Raw genomic sequence first — 18,946 nt, 5'->3', positions numbered from 1 at the left:
TAAAGTATTCTCGTATTGTTTTTTGATAGATATACTGTAGGGTTTTATTAGCTGACACCGACTCCAAATATAACAATAATTATAACTACATTATATAATCGTTAATCGACTTTTAAGTAGTCTAATATTTTTCATTTCATTTAACTTAGGAAGACTCTAAAAAATATGTTGAATACGCAATTATTTTTATTACTTTTTCGTGCATATTCATTTGTTTTAAAATAGTGTTTTGTTTGAAGTCGGTTTTTCTTTTTGCTAAAATTTTATTTATTTTTTGATTTTAAGTGAAGCTGATGTTGACTAACTAATTTTTTTAAATATGGATAGATTAAGCGTTCCGTTTATATGAGTCAGAAACTACTTCGAGGACAATTTCAAAGGAAACTTGCGAATAAAGCAAAAATAGACTTTCGAAAATGCGGATTTAATACGTCACGCGGCGTAAACTACAAGGATCCCTCGAAAGAGCTGTAATCGAACTCAGCAAAAAAACTTTGAAAAAGACCAACTATATTTCGTACATCATATGACATCACATCACATACACAAAATTTGATTAAAGATAGTAAGAAATTCTGCCCCATATCGCACCCTAACTGCGAGCCGTATAGGAGTTCCATCACTACATAGTATAAAACAAAGTCGCTTTCTCTGTCCCTATATCTTTAAATCTACGCAACGGATTTTGATGCGGTTTTTTTTAAAAGATAGTGTGATTCAAGGGGAAGGTTTGTGTATATAATACATGAACAATATAGTAAAGATACACTGATAATTTTAGAAGTTTGCGATGTGATGTCGTAAATAAACAAATTCTGTAGTATATTTAGTATCAGTATTGCACCCGTGCGAAGCCGGGGTGGGTAGCTAGTTGATTATAATATTCGACTATGATAATTACATAAACATAACCACATTACGGAAGGTGACTCAAATATCCAAATAACCTATAAATAAAAGATTCGACTGAGTATCGCTAACGTGCTCCTCAGAATTGTTCCGTTCCCTTCCGTTCCGTTACTTTGTCATGGATCCTGTGCTCAGAACCTTACCAAAATTTTACCAAATTACCCTCGAAGTATATATTTTATAATAAAAAAAGAATTATCAAAATTGGTTAACGTGATTTTCAGTTATTCACCAATTTGTCGCGCATATACATAATGAAAATTTAAGACTTATGTCGTTTTCATATGGATACCATCATCGGAAAAAAATAAAAAAAAAATGGGACCCCACGGGAAGCACTACCTTTCAAACAAAAAAAAAATTATCAAAATCGGTCCACCCAGTGAAAAGTTATGAGGTAACAAACATAAAAAAAAAAAAAAAAATACAGACGAATTGATAACCTCCTCCTTTTGGAAGTCGGTTGAAAACAAAACTAAAGTGTCGACTATAAACAGTCGACAACAGTACATATTAATTAATACGTTGACGTTGCAAATTATAGTTAAAATGTTCAATATTTATTGTAAGAAAAGGTCTAATGTCGCATATTTTTGTTAGTTATGAATGAGCAATTTTATTTAAGATGGAGTCTGTCAAACCCTTAATTTTATATTCTATATCCTTTTACGTATCCTTCAAAACGTTAAACAAATCTAAGATAAACGTATTTCATACAATTTGCTCATAACTCAACTATAGTGTGCACTAGTAAGACTTGTATGATAAATAATTCTTTATATATAATACAATACTATTACACTGCTACTAATAACCTCTTCAATTTTACATCCGATAAGTTAGTTGATGGTGAAAACGCCGTTTTTTCACAAACTTACTTAATATCATAGATTCTACCTCTCGACCAATAATATCGAGTCAATTTGCCTTCAAATATTGTTCGCTTGGCTTTTCTCCTCTTATGGTTGGAATCATCATTACATAGTATAAAAAGTCGCTTACCACTGTCTTTCTCTATTTATGCATAAATCTTTAAAATTCCGCATCAAATTTTTATAGGTTCTTTTTAATAGATTGAGTGATTCGAGAGGAAGGTTTTATTATATAGTACATGGACAATATAGTAAACAAACACTGATAATTTTAGATGTTTCTATTTTAATGTCGTAAATTATCAAATTTTGTAGCATATTTATGTAGTATAAGTTCTGCACCAGTGCGAAGCCGGGGCTAGTCGCTAGCATATATATACATGTGTATTCACATATATACGCATGTATTCTTAATTTAGATATAATTTTGTATATAACTTTGTATAATTACTAAGAATAAGAATGTGCAAAAAATATATTCCAATTTCGTGTACTTGTTTCTGTAATAATACGTTACTCCTACATACTTTCACGTTTGTTGTAATTCGCTAACCGTTAGTCGATTCCGCCTACTACTTGGCCATTTCGTACAATGACCCTATCAAATAATTGGCGATAATTATCCGATTCTATAACTATGTCAATGTTATGTATCATTCTATCATTGTTTTATTTGTTGCTGTCAATACTTTTATTATATAAATAAAACTTATATTTATATCTTAAGATTTGTAAAAAAAAATATTTTTTTTATATAAATTAAAGTTCCTGAGTATAAGAGTATATTTTAATACCAGACATATTTAATAAACATTAATAACTAAATGAAAACCCCGCTTCGCTTCGCTGAAATAAACAAACTACTTACTTACCTTTACTACTTTTTATATAACATGTTATTTATTGAATAGAAATTTTCATATATATCGGAACACAAAACCATGAATATAATATGATATGATATGATACGTGTTCAAATAAACAAACTTTTCACTTTTATAATATTAGTAGTTATAGTTGATTTTTATAATATACTGGAGATAATTATAGAGATTAATGTATACTTATATTTATCTTTGGCTATATACCTTCTGGTAATAATAATCTGTTAAATTAACATATAAATCATAAAGCTAGTGGGCCGCCTAGGTAGATATTACCAACTCATCCGATAACCTACCGCTAGATAGTTCCGAGGTTAACCGCAAGGATCAGCTTGTGTGTTTAAGTTCAAATGTTCATCCACTAGGATGGGAACTATCCCATGGTGGCGCATTGACGATTTAAGGATGTGGTCAATATTTCTTACTACCAATTTCTGTGACCGCTCATTATTAGATGGCTAATCTATATATACTGTAATAGCCTGTAAATTTCCCACTGATGGGCTAATGGCCTCCTCTCTCATTAAGGAGAGGGCTAGGAACATATTCCACCACGCTGTTCCAATGCGGGTTGGTGGTATGCACATGTGGTAGAATCTCTATGAAATTACTCACATGCAGGTTTCCTCACGATGTTTTCCTTCACCGCCGAGCACGAGATGAATTATAAACACAAATTAAGCACATATCTAAAGTGGCGCTTGCCTAGGTTTGAACCCGAAATCATCGGTTAAGATACACGCGTTCTAACCACTGGGCCATCTCGGCTCAAATAATATAATAATGCCCCAACTGATTGATTCATCATCGCCGACTGTAATTTATTAATGTTAGCGCCATTAAATTTTGGTGAGAAGGCGTTTTATTGAGTAGACACCCACTAAGGTAAAATTTTAATAGTTCTATCTCTAAGGGGGTGAATTAGAAGGCGACAGTGTGCATTGAAGTCGTATTTGTTAAATATGTGTGTACCTATTTCACGTTAAAAAAAACATGACACGAAATACTTCCACGCCAATATGGCACAGAGAGATCTTAAATTAACGTAATATTCAAATTGAAATAAAACTAGTTTTAACAGATTTGAATCGCGTATATTAATTATTTTAAACACCCCAACTCCAACTCAGTAGTCAGTCTACCTGTGACCACGAACGCTGTAAAGTGCTCGAAAGGTCGGGATGTTAAAAATAATTAATATACGCGATTCTAATCCGTTATAACTAGTTTTATTTCAATGTGTAATAATCGCGATTTAAGACAACAGTAATATTCTAAGTTAATTTGTATGTGCAATCAATTTCCAGGCGAACAAAGCCGTAGGCTATCACTAGTATTAAATAATAGAAGAGTATAAACGATAAATACATGAGGATAATTCAACAGCGTAATAATGATAAAGTTCAGTCACGGCCGAAAGTCTTACGTCGATCTTATAACTAACACAGATGCAGCATCAAGGATTTCGGAACCTGTTTATCTTACGTCATACAATATCGGGTGTCATACTAATGACCAATGTCAGGTCAGTAGTCTATTTCGTTGCAATATTGGTCAATGAACTTGTTGGGCTTCTTTATGAGAAACAGATTAAAATGGATGTGATTTGATTTATTTATATATTTTATTGTGTTGTAAGCTAAAGGGGTTATTTTTCAAGGTTTAGGAATATATTTTTACTGATTTAAGTTTTATTATAAGTTTATATTCAGCATTTTCCAAATAATTAAATATAATTTAAACGGTATTTAGATGGCATATATTTCGAAATGATTAATCTTATTGATTTTTTTATCTGTGTTTTGATCTGCATTAATAGAAGAATCAACGACATAATGTAAGACAAAAATGGTCTAAAAGAAAAAAAATACACGTCGAAAACGCTAGTAATATAATCATATTTATATTGAAACTATGTAATATTTAAAGTTATATATAAAGTAAAATAATCGATTATTATTAAATATAAAGCCTTTTTTCATAAACAATAATCATTAAACTGACAAACATTATCTACAGGTAAACTAATGACAGAGGCAAAGATACATGCGGTTAAAACAAAACAATACAATTTCGACAAATTACGAATACTCGTGATGTCTGTCAAACCACTCATCGCTATTTAAATTTTAAGAATATTAAACTGAGATATAATAAAAATATTACAAATTATAAATTAATATTTTTTACTTTTAATTTTGCAGAAGCCGCCACCCGCCCGTTGCGTTTGTAATTTATATTAATGAATATGATGCAAATCAAACATATTTACTAATGAAATTATATAATAAAATGTTTCTAAAACGATTACATTCTTTAATAACTAAACCATACAAAGATATTTTTTTTTAATGAACCGAGTTGTCGAACTGATAGTAGACAATACAAACCCTCGTATCAGATTGTAAGATATGCGTATTATGAGAATAATTGATTAATGAATTAAAAACAAAAGGCTTGATAATTTTACTAACATGACGTGAATATCAACATCTTATCTCGGTTTTAATTCTGCTTTAAGGTAAAAAAAATATTAATCAAATTGTTGAACTTAAAGTAAAATATAAAACAATATAATCAAACGAGTTTTTAATTAATTATTTGTAATTTATTTCATTTGAATTTTAAACGTAAACCAGCTTATGTTAATAATGCTTTGAGACCTGAGTTCGAATTAGTTTTTTTAGACGGCTGTCTTTATTATTAGTATATTATACGTTACGTATTAATTAAACGTTTTAATTATTTATTAACACTAGCAATCAAAATAAATTCATAGAGATACATATATTAAATCAAAAAAGTCCACTTTTTAAATTTATTATATTGTTTATTGTATTGAATAATTTACTTTATCAATGTTTATGGCCCAGTGCTTAGAACGCGTGCATAGAGCTAAGATGGCCCAGTGGTTAGAACGCGTGCATCTTAACCGATGATTTCGGGTTCAAACCCAGGCAAACACCACTATAAATATATGTGTTAAATTTGTGTTTATAATTCATCTCGTCCTCGGCGGTGACAACAACATCGTGAGGAAACCTAAGTGTGACTAATTTCATCGAAATTCAGCCACATGTGCATTCCACTAACCCACATTGGAACACCGTGGTGGAATATAATCCAAACCCTCTCCTTAATAGGAGAGGAGGCCTTAGCCCAGCAGTGGGCAATTTACCAGACTGTTAATTTACCTTACTTTTTACTTTATCAACGTTTAATGAGATAGTAGATTTGCCGAGCATGAACTATACTTTAATGTTATTCCAATTATAAATCAAAGGAACGCAGTTTTTATTTTACTATCGAAATTTCCAGAGGTCATAAAATATTATAAGGTCATTTATCGATTACAATCCAGAGATAGGATTTGCATGTGCGCATCCATGCGATTACTTAAGAAACTACATATTCATAAGTAAATTACGGTACATTTAAAAAAAAAAAAACAAGTGTTGTTATATTCTGTTTTGTGGTTTTATTTAAATAACATCGTTTCATATGTTAATAGGCAATAAATTACATAGTTTTTTACAATAACTTTGTATACCCTAGCGACCCTCCCAAGTGTATTATATATTTATTTACAACGGCTTTAATGAACAATTCTAACACAAAGCGTGTGTTACAAAAATATATGTTAAAATAAGTTGCAATAAAAAAGTCATAAATTTTATATCTGATGGTGTTTATGGCCGGTTGAAAGATTTTGTCTTTGAACCTATGAACTCATGATAGTGGGATTATATGTTGGCAATTTTATCAAAGAGACAGAAAATATATAGACAATTATTATCTTGATTATAGTATAGAGATCAGAATCAACATGTGAAAAATTCATAACACATGAAAACTATTTTGTGGTTAAAATATTCAACCTTTTTTGTGGAATCGTTTGGAAACAAGCAGGAGGCAAATCTAATGGAACTAAAGTTTAAATACATGGCCCAGTGGTTAGCACGCGTACATCTCACCCGATGATTGTGGGTTCAAAACAGGGCAAGCACTACTGAATTTACATATTCTTGATTTGTGTTTATAACTCATCTCTAGTCAAATTTCAACTTAATTATGCCACATGTGAATCCAGACACCCTTATTGGAGCAACGTAGTGGAATATTCTCTAAATATCAAAGAGAAAGGCCTTAGCCAAGCGGTATTGTTGTTGTTTATTTCCAAACCTTCCATATTTAATTGTGATTGATTAACCTTAATTAGTCTTCATTAAAAGCAGGTTTTATAGAAACCTCCGAAACGCGCTGATTATTTATATGACTCTTCTGGTATAAGCATTTGTTATTGGTCTATTTTTATTTATTTTCAGTAACAGACATTAAAACCTCATTACATGCATTAATTAACACTAATTCCTGCAACAATAAAACGTGTCAACACTGTATTAACATTCAATACGATAAAATTACGCACATGTTAATGAATAAATTACATTTTATTGTCAACACTGAGGGGAAAATGACGAAATGACGAAATGTAGGACATACGTATAATCCTTTTAAACAAAAGAGGTCAATGAACCGTGTAATCTTTCGTTGTTCGGAATCAAGACAAAAGAACATTTCGTCTTTAAAAATTGTTTCCTTGAATATAAACAATGCAGTCGTGTGCACGCAACATATGCAACGACAAACATGAACAACAAAGAACTACACGCAGAATAATCATATTTATATGATCATATGCCCTTGTACGCTTTAGTTATATAGGTTGCTGAATAAATTAAAATGTATGATCATTAAAAAACGTGATAGCTATATTCTAAGCATTGATCGTTTAAAGCCGGGTAAGCAATTTGCGTTAATACCTTAAATGACGATAGATGGTTAAAGATTTTTCTTTGTGAGGAATGATGAATAACGCGCAAATATATAAGGAACACAAACCATTTCTTTCAACAGCAATGTACCACCTGGGGTTGGTCTCACAAGCTGTTTGTCCCTATGCTTAGATCTTTAAAATTAGGAAACAGATTTTGATGCGGTTTTTTTTACAGATAGATTGATTCAAGAGGAAAGTTTATATGTATAATATAATACATGTACAATATAGTAGAGAAACACTGATCATTTTTAATATAAGAATTGCACCCGTACGACTCTGGTTTGGTCGCTAGTAGCACTATAACACAAAGTACGACATCGAGTTACCATTGGTATAATCGCTAATGATGCGTAGAAGAGAGAATACCCGCAGTAGTAACAAAAACCAAAATATATGGAAACGACGTATTCAATCTGTCACGTGATCAACAATGACATGCATTGAGTAAACTAAGCGAATGCGACATTCGAAATCTCTTCGACAATCACGACGATGTTCATCGCGATAGATATAAAAAGTCCTATGTCATAATTTACTACTTGCGACAAATGACGTTTTAATATCAATAACGAAATCATAAAATTGGAACACAAGTGTAAAAATTTGCATAACGTAATCGAAAGTAAGTCTCAGCTATGGTTTCGTATCTGTACACGTTTATATAACATTGATTACTACATAACATACATATGTATACAGATTTAAATGTTCTTATTTATTAAGAGAGGGGATGAGATGGCTCAGTGGTTAGAACGCGTGCACTTTAACCGATGATTGCGGGTTCAAACCCAGACAAGCACTTAATTAATATTCATGTGCTTAATTTGTGTTTATAATTCACCTAATGCTCGGCGGTGAAGGAAAACACCGTGAGGAAACCTGCATGTGTCTAATTTCATAGAAATTATGCCACATGTGTATTCCACGAACCCGCATTGGAACAGCGTGGTTGAATATGTTCCAAACCTTCTCCTCAAAAGGTAGAGGAGGGCTAAGCCTGGCAGTGGGAAATTAATAGACTGATTTTGTTGTTCTTATTTCTTACATGTTAACAATATACATAAGATATTGTAAAAATACCGTCCCGTCTTGGAACTCGTGGATGATACAATAAAGCGTTCAAGCGAAACGGAAGCACTTAAACTTCGCTTCATTGCAGCCGGTTCTTTCGACCAGTTACAATTAGTTCGAAATTCAGTCACAAGAAGATAACAAAATATAAACCAAATCATTAAGGAGGTGGAGGTTTTATTGTTGTTATCCTTAAAAGCAAAACCTACTAAAAGGATGTACATAAAACAGAGAAGGTATATTATATTACTATTTAGATTTATTAAGGTTTTTGCAATAACTAAGATTAAATTTAACAAAAACGAACTGTTATTTTCGTAACAATATACAACTTATATTGTAATAATATTAATATTATTACAATATAAAAAAAACACAAAAAGAACACAAACTTTAATTAAATGAAATATCTATAATTTATAATTAAAACTTTATTTAAAATTTAATCCCTGTAATATACTTATTTGCAATGCGACATAATGTTACATCATTTGAATACTGTGTGTGCAAGGGTCAAGATTATTTCAAATCTGTGGTCATATACACACAATAAACTTATAGATCACGACCCATACAAATGGTATGGTTTATCAAAATAATTTTCATGCGTGGGAAACGGGCCGGCAGTTATATCGAGTTTAAAGTTCAAACAGTTCAATTATAATTGACCAACATTTGTTGATCGGTTTAAATTTAAATAAAAAAGATTATAATTAAATTTAGAACAGTAGAATTTTATTTTTTTATCTTTATTTAATTTAAATATCTGTTTAAACGGTTCGAAAAATCGATCCACTAAAATCGATTCGTTTGAACGCAGTTGTAGTACTGAACGGAGATAAAAATTATGATTTTGTTTTTAAATCCATATACCAAGGAGTTTAATTATGTATGAAACGCAGTCATCAAATATATATAAATACGCATTCACTGTAGTGATGAAACGCTGTTTCCGAGTAAGTGACACACTTGACATATACATACATTGTCACGATGAAAATCTGCGTTGTATATTGTTAATTTGTCGTAAATTTTGAGAACATACCTACTTACAGTGAAAATAACACATCACAAGATACAAAATTATGTGTATGTAATGTTCAACTTGGTTACTATCTGTCAACGGAACCTAATCGACGTGTAAAATTCCATAAGAATCACATTTCACAGAAAAGAACAGAAGAATTGAGTTAGGTATGCCGTTTTCCAGAAAACGTAGTCAATCCGTAATGTTCGCGCATAGCGCGTTTATAAAAGTAGTAAAGTCAGCCTGTAAATTTCCCACTGCTGGGTTTGTGGAATGCACATGTGGCAGAATTTCGATGAAATTAGACACATGTAGGTTTCCTCACGATGTTTTCCTTCACCGCCGAGCACGAGATGAATTATAAATATAAATGATCTCAGCTCTGCGTGCGTTTATATACGTTGTCACATTAAAAACCCCTATAGTTATAAGTGTTTCTGCACATAATATGCACATATTATACTTAAAATACTTCCTCTTAAATCACTATCTATTAAAAAATCAAAAAGATATAAGCATACATAGACACACAAATTAAATCAAATATCTAGAACTCTCACGACGAAGAAGAAAATAATAGAGGAGATTGAATATATAACAATTTCTGAACGGAACAATTTAAGATTAGCTTGTTTTATTTTTCATTCCGGAATTAGCACCATCGTCAAAGGATACATAAGATACATTAACTCGTTCGTTGTTAGAACTGCGAACTGTTTCCTAGAAACGCGCTTTTCTAATGAATAACAGCGCTGTAATGAGTTAAATCGAAATTGGCGAACATTAAACATACCATTCGAATAGATGATTAAAAAGCGCTTTAGTATAATTGAATTTCAGGTATAATATATGTTCATTTAATTGCCATAACTTTTTATTTCAATAGTTAAAGAGTTTGTTGCCAGTTCTTACTTCTCGGTGCTATCTACATTCCGAACCAATGGATTTTTTTTTGTGTAATGAATGAAAACATTTAATAAAATCTATTTCAGTTTAGAAGTTTAATAAAACAAACAAAACAACGAAATTTAGTAAGTAATATTGTTTTATTGAGTAGAGAGAGAGAGAGACCAACTAAGGAGGGAAAATTTTGGTAAGTCTGTCCCTAAAGGGGTAAAATAAGGTTCGAAACATTGTATGGAAGTTTGTTATTTTTTAAGTAAATCTGTAAATATATTCAACTACCCCGAACAAAGCTACATGTAACTGCTAGTTTATTATAAATCAAACTAAATATATATATCGTCAAAATTTTCCGTAGAGAAGTAAAGAAATAATCCTCTTGTTTTTGTTAAATTATTGGAAAGTTTTATGAAACTCGAGTAGAGAAATTAAACTCGATCCACACCTAATAAGAAACTTCACAGTTTTAAAAGCAATAATAATAAATACATTAACGAGAACAACATTTGCAGGTTTAGTTTCTGTATGAGATATCAATTATAGGTTGAATCAATTACGGTCTTACTACAAACATTTCTCTCTTTCTGTGCACATTCATTTGACATTAGTAAGAAAGAGACGTAACACTGCTAAAAATTATATTAACGGTAAGTACTATATACATTTGTGTTTTAAGATATATTAATGATTCCTTACATCGGCAGTTATAGTTGCCTCACTCACTCTTTAAATCGGAACACAACAAAACTATACTGTTATTTGGTGGTATAATATGTGATGAGTGGATGGTCCTAGGGTTTGGGTCCAAGGACTTCTCGTATCTCGACCCGAAAGGACTTCGAGACGAGTGTGGAAACTGTTGTCTAAACCAACATCCGTTGAAAACGAGAGTGACTTTTTTTATTCCCTATATAACAAAAATTTTAAACAGATTGTCTAATACTAGCTGTATTAGACAATCTGTTTAAAATTTTTGATTTTTTTAAAAGCCTATTATATTAAATATTCGAAGAAGCTTATTTAATTTTTAGTTGATTATTTAAAAGACAAAGAAATTATTTTAAGTTTAAATTAATATTTGAATTAAGATTATTTAAAATGCAACTATACGATTCAACTGCTTAAAAATGAATTTGTGTATGATTAAACGAAATTAACAAAGAGCCAAAGTTCCTATGAATTACTTTTGTCTTTAACAAATTATGATTTTTACAAAAAAAAAGTCTTTTCGAACACGTTTCCTTTCTTCTAAAATGTTCTTTCCTTCATGTCTCGTATCCCGAGACTTTCAAGTTATCGAGAATTCCCAAACCCTAGTGATACCTCCACGGACTTTTACGTTTCAAAAACAAAGTACTAATCAAAAACAGCAACATATTTAGATAAAGTCGTAATTATGTTTTACATTTCAATACTATTCTAAGACGTAGTCTAACAAGAAATATTAAAATAGACAATTTAAAAATAGATAAGTGTCACCTCACGACGAAGAATTCAACGTAAAAGAATATCTCACAATAGTTACGAATACGAGAGCACTACATATTATGACATGGTCATTTGACATAAATAATAAGCTATTTGACTGGTTTTTAAAATCCATTTTATATTATTTAGTAGAGGTTAAGAGACCCCAGTAAAAGTTGATTTTTTTATTTCTTGTACATATTTACCGAAAAATATCATATTAAAAATTCCATATTTAAATAACGCGCGAAAACGATACTTGGACAATATGGCGCTGCAAAGGGGTCGGTGACGTTAGTTTGCTGTATTTTAATGTAGTACATATAGCAGAAAAGCAAGGTTTACAAGAAGGTGACTTCATCATAAGCCCGGCCAATCAGGAGCGTTTTGTGTCACGTGACAAACGTTTGAAAAAATGCATTTTTATTTATTGATTTTTGAATAAATTAAGTATTATTTTCAAGTTTCGTTAGTAAATAACCATTTTTAAACTCATAAACTGATGACAATAATTCACGACTTATTTTTCGCATTGTCAAATAGCCTTTTGAGTATATAGGTTTTGCTTTAATTTACGACAAGAGATGAAATGGATCAGTAGTTAGATAACGCGTATACTGACCGAATATTGCGCGTTCAAGGCCGTCGAGCGGATTAATTCCATAGAACTAAGCAATGAGGCATTTATATACTGCTACTTAACATAAAAGATTTTAAAACTTAATTAAATATTTCAAAACATTGCTAAAACTGTAAAAACACAAGTATTCAAATATTGTGATTTCAATGTTAATTTACTAACATAATATATTTGAGCATATTTTAAAAACGATCTTCGATCTAATAGACTTAAAGTACAAATTTGTTTATCGTTTATCAAATGTATTAAAATGTAATTTACTTAATACTCATACCTACGTTATCGATAAAAATATTTACACTGGACTGACAGGATTAAGCATGGAATGTGTCTGCTAATTTCAATGGTCTACAGTACAACGCGAACGTATCGCCGTTCGACAGGTTTACATGCAGAGCTAAGTATATTACGACACAACTTAAATGTAGCATCGGCAAAATTCGTAAAACCGATCACATTCGAAGTAATGCAAATCCCGATATCGCAAATTTTATCAATATTTATTTCTTATATGATTGTGATCTTTAAACAAACGTAATAATTTGTAATATCATATGACCTAATATCTTCGTCTATCGCGACGAATAGCGTCGAACGGCGCGATAGGGAGTAATTTCTATTGGTTCTATAAATGGGCGGTAATCGGTTTTATTGATTTTGCCGATGCTACGTATAAGTTGTGTCGTACTACACATATTAGGTAGATCAACGATATACGGGCCGGGTGTTTTTATTGTTATTTATAGCATTAAGGCCAGTGGACCATCTCAACGACCTGGCCACCCAATAGACATTCATTCTGACCATAGATATAGGAACAGCGAGAAGTGTACATGACTATTCGCACTATGAAATCAAAGATGTTTTGTTCCTTGTTCTTCTAATTACACTAATTAAGCTAGCATGTACTCATGTTTAGTAAGTGTGAGTAGTAGTGATTAATGACTGGTACCCAAGGGACAAATCTTTATGAAAAATAACGTGTCTATAAAACGTGGAGAGGCCTTGCCTTAAACGTGTGCCTTTGAGAGTAATAACTCAATTATTTTTTAGTAAAATAAACTCAATCTAAATACTCTAATTTGTATCGTTTTTGTGTTGCTTTTACTCTCGGCCACCTCTCACGTTGTCTGAAACATCTCGTCACTCACATAAGCCAATGCACGTCGATACTAATTTAAAAATTAGACACATACTCCTCAAAAGCTTCAAAGGGACGATTGTTACATTAATAATTATTTTCAAGGACTTACTCTGGATAGCGGGGCGCATCTTGAACAGGCCAGACCGGCCGGCGGTCTCGTCTCGGGCTGCGGCGGCGGAACTTGCGGGCCCTCTTTGAGGCGATACAGTGATGATGCCCTCGTCTGTAAACAATTGCTTTTTTAGTCAATTCCATTTAAAGTTCGCTGTACTTTGTTGCTTGCGTCTATTTGTATATGCGTGATTATCTCTATTTATGATGTTATATTTATGACTAGCTAACCGCCCTGGCCTCGCGCGCGTGATCTATCCACTAAAGAAAAATATATAGAACTGGATCATTAGTTCCGGAGATTAAACCGTACATACAAATATAAAAACCTTTTTTACAGTATGAGTAAACAGGGCATTAATAAAATCCATCTTATTTAAATACACTTACTTACATAAAATTAATAAAAATGTATATTATTTCAAAAATGAAAAAATTAAAACCATGTCCATTTTTTTATAAAAAAAAAAAAATAATGACTCGACATCAAGTATAAGATTTTGTAAATGTCGAATATAATTAATACTAAAGATTATTAAACAAAATTAAAATCATATAGGTATAGGTAAATTGTAAAAGAGTATTAATTAACTTGTTTATTTAAATTATATGCATCTGGATTTTGTATGAGTGGAAATATTACTGGATATTTATTTTGCTGAATGTTGCTAACCTAACTAAATCGATAGATCGGATATTCATTTGCAGAACTTGAGGTCCAACGGGTGCCAAACTTGGGTCGGATTTGGCCAAGATTGGCATCCGTTGGACCTTTAAAATGTATTTGGTTTGTGTGACCAAATTACTATGGGCTTTGGAATCTGGCAGAGTTTACTCCCCCTTGTCTCGGAAAACAGGTAAATCTATTGGCGCCGTGCCTAATCGTTTTCTAGTCGTATGCATTTGCAGTCAAATCAGACTAGAAAAGTAATAATATAGATATATGTAGTTGGAACAAATTCCAGTTCAAACTTGAAATTATTTTTCAATTATCGCTTAATTAACGTCAGTATAACTGGTGTATCCAGTCAAGAGGAAAATACCACAAACAAGTGTGGGTACAGAAATAAATGAATTCAGTTGAAATTCGTCATGAAAGCTAAATGGTTAACCTCTCCTAATATAAAATATAAATATCGACGACCTCCGTGATCGAGTGGTGTGTACACCGGTTTTCATGAGTACGCCACTCCGAGGTCCCGGGTTCGATTCCCGGCCGAGTTAATGTAGATTATCATTAGTTTTCTATGTTGTCTTGGGTCTGGGTGTTCGTGGTACCGTCGTTACTTCTGTTTTGCCATAACACAAGTGCTTTAGCTATTTACATTAGGATCAGAGTAATGTATGTGAAGTTGTCTCATATTTAATTTAAATGTTAATTTAATTTAAATATCGGAACGAATTTCTTTACCGAGGCTTTCAGTTGAGTGAGAAATTGTCACGTGCGTTAAAGCGTTTTGGCAAACGTTGCTTCTATTTATCTATCTATTATGTATGGTCTTATATATTTATTTCGTTTGCCCGTGCCTCTAGTATATGTTTACTAAAATTTTGATTTCCAACATTGCAATGTACTTGCATGGTTTAACTACCAAAAGCATCGCAATCTCATCATTATACTTATTATACATGTATATTATACGAAATAAAGTAATTGTTTTTAGTTTTGAAATCTTTATGTCATTCGTAATAGTGATTCACTCACACGAGACTACATTCACTGATTGCGAGTTATATTTAAATTTTAATACATAACATGCGGGTAGATTATTATGTTATAATAAAAATCTTTAGCGAAACAATGCATAGGAAAGTGCAAAGAGCAAAGCAATTTTAGAAGTGGCAAAGATTATCGAAACACCATAATTTTTAAAAATGGAACATTTGAGCAATTCTTTTTTATCTGTTATTGTTATATGACAGTTCGGTTTTCGAATCGTCGAACGTAACGTAATGGTCTGCTTAGTTACCAATCGTCATTGCATCTATTATTCTGAACATATTAAAATTACAAACGTTGGTAGCGATGCCGCTTGGAAATGTGAGTAACATTATGTAAGCCGTCACAGGTGTTTCGCAAACGGTGCATTGCTCGTTGCGACAGGCATTCCTTATCATACTGTATACGAGCATGCTTATTATATGATTCCTTCGTTTGAAATAAGACTTCAAACTAAATAACCAGTACAGGTTCCTTCTCATTCTTCTATATAATATGTACTTTAAAATGTCAACCAATGGCTTGTCTTATTTTCCTCTCCTGATTTAAAGGAGCTATACATTGAGATCTTATACCAATACACTGTCAGTTGTCACATATAAGGTTGGTGGTGTGAATCTGAATTTCATCCAAAAATGGATGAGCTAAATATAAATACATTAATTTTTTTTTTAACGGTCTTGAGTTAAAATCCTCATTATTATCTAAATATAGTTATCTCAAATATGGAAATAGTAAATCAGAAAATGAAATACCTACATTAAAATTTTTTGTTTCAATTATTCTAATATATATTATCTTTATTATATTATTATAAATGTCCATATAACTCTGTTTGTCTTTTGACCAAACCACTGAACCGAATTTGATGAAATTTGGTATGAAGCAAATTTGATCTCCAAGAACGGACATAGACTACTTTTTTGCCTTACACGTGACAAACAACACCTTAAACGCAAGCGCATCCACGGGCGACTTCCAGTACATAATAATAACAACTGGGGTCGGAATCGAAGCTACGATGTTTAGATCGCTATACAGACCCGTGTGTTAATGACGCGTGAAATTAATTTCGTATAATTCATAGAGCGAATACTTACGGCAAGTTCATTGTCAAGTTTGGCATAAACATCTGTGTTTTGACGGCGGCGCGCGCGCGCCACTTGTCGCAGCGAGCTCGATTCGCGAACACCACCGCACCATCCGCCCACTCTTTCTCCCACAACTTCCAACATGTCAGCTACGCGGCTGTAACAAAAGAAAAAGAAAATAAGTCATCATTAGCGATTCGATATTCTTTGCCAACTACAGAAAAGAAAGAGATTTTCCTTTAATGAATGTAGTAAAGCTCTTTTGTTTTTACAGCTTCAAAATATCCATTTTAATTTAATGGGAATTGAACGTTTAATTAAATACAAATATTTATATAAAATGAATTAAAAATAAAAAGTCTATAATGTCTACTGAAAATACTAAGACAATATAATACAAAATTAATTCCTACCGAATCACACTGCCAATTGTAGTGCAAAAAACAGTAAATCGAATGTAATATTAATATCTAAGATATGTCTTTCTTTACTGCTTATTCGATTCAAATAGTATTAAATATATTAGTAAAGGATCCCTATTAACAAAAACACAAGTCCATTGACTAATTACCCCATACTAAAAGCTTCTACATTTAATAATAGCACAATATTTAAAAGATAATTAGTTTATATTCAATGCTTAGTTACGGAAATGAGACGCTTCAATAAACACAAAAAAAGAACATTGCGTGTGTGTTAAGAAGCACAAGTTTTTTATTCTTTTAATTAATATGTAAATATCGAATACAGTTGCACTGCGTCCAAAATCCACACACACACAGACAAGCTTTCGTTTTAATAAATCAAATATATTCAGCACTACACACATTTACAGGTGTGAATTATGACGTAATGATTACTGTTACTGCTGAGAAACCATGACCGTGATATATTTCGGAAACCGGAATGATAGTACCCGATAGATTGTATACATCGCAATTAAAAACATAAGCACGTTTCATCGCACACATTGTCCATTTAGTTTTTTTATGTCTCTTTAAGCAGGCAACCTCTAACCCGAGATAAAATGAAATGTCAGCGACGATAAAGCATGTGATTCACTGATGCAAATACTTGGAGACGGCGAAATAAGAGCATGTTCATGTTTTTGTTATACTTCACGTTAGGGCATGATATCACATATTAAAAAAAAATGTTTGTATATATTTTGGAAATTAAATAAACTTCGATATCGTTTACCCGTTCATCATAAATATGTCACATGGTCTTTATAAGATTTTTTTCTTAATTGATCTTACTCATTTAATTCGTTGTAACACGCCATCATATGGGGTTTTACTTCGTATTGTAAAATATAGCATTTATCTTAAAATGGATTCGAAAACTTTTTTGTGACGAAGGTCGGACAATCATGCGCCTTATGTGGTTATGGTATCCAAGCACATCGGAGATAAATTGTAATCATTACTTACATCGCCAATGCGCAACCAACCTTTGATAACTAAGATCTTACGTCACATGTCCTGTACCGTTGACTACAAAATATATTATGATTGTTGTTTTTTCAATAACGCACTATTTTTAAACTTCACTAGAAGTATAGAAAATATATCAACACTCTCACTTAGACAAAATTTATAACAATATCATACACATCGCAAATAAATATAGGAAATAAAATACTATTTTGGGACGGTATTGCGGTGGCTTGAAATTCAACAAAAGAAATGTGAGGTCTATTTGCAGTCTGATGTATAAAACCATTATATTCGTTTAATAATAACGTAATTCGATAAGTGATCGCTCACTATACTCGTTACAAATGACTGTCACTATTTCCCGGTAAATTATGAAGATAACGTTCATAATACCCCTTTATATTAAGTCATATATAATATTTGCCGTATTTTATCCACCAAATATGAATTATTTATTTCCTTTAAACAGTTATTCTTATTAATTTGTTATTTAATTAAAATATTGGGTATTATATAGACTACAAAAAATATACAAAACAAATACTACCATTTTATTGCATTAAACATGTTTTTTTTTATTCTACTGACATTAAAAAACATTGAATGTCAAAATCTATCCATTTATTTTTGTTCTTTACGCATTCATCGAGAATAAAGAAATAGAATGGCGTATTTTGTAAATGTTACATATGTAACGTAAATGTAATGTAAATGTTACATATACTTTATACATGGTATAAAGCAAAGTCGCTTCTCGCTGTCCGTACGTACGCTTAGATCGTTTTAACAACACGGCGGATTTTATTTAATTACCACCAATAAGCAGTG

General features: G+C 31.6%; 1 protein-coding gene across 2 annotated transcripts in view; it reads right to left on the bottom strand.

The window, feature by feature from the left end:
• LOC124539791 (glycerol-3-phosphate acyltransferase 1, mitochondrial) overlaps nucleotides 1-18,946 on the bottom strand; it is a 65,147-nt gene that overhangs the window by 19,150 nt on the left and 27,051 nt on the right. For both annotated transcript variants that reach the window (XM_047117146.1, XM_047117145.1), the window contains 2 exons: nucleotides 16,689-16,836; nucleotides 13,867-13,980 (listed from right to left, as the gene is read on the bottom strand). In XM_047117146.1, the coding sequence (XP_046973102.1) occupies nucleotides 13,867-13,980; nucleotides 16,689-16,823 (249 nt within the window). In that variant the 5' untranslated portion in view covers nucleotides 16,824-16,836. The remainder of the gene's footprint in view (nucleotides 1-13,866; nucleotides 13,981-16,688; nucleotides 16,837-18,946) is intronic.

Source organism: Vanessa cardui, chromosome 23 (assembly GCF_905220365.1).
Source record: "Vanessa cardui chromosome 23, ilVanCard2.1, whole genome shotgun sequence".
NCBI classification, from domain to species: domain Eukaryota; kingdom Metazoa; phylum Arthropoda; class Insecta; order Lepidoptera; family Nymphalidae; genus Vanessa; species Vanessa cardui.
The sequence above is the reverse complement of the archived record's forward strand: the minus strand, read 5'-3'. Positions and strand labels throughout refer to the sequence as shown.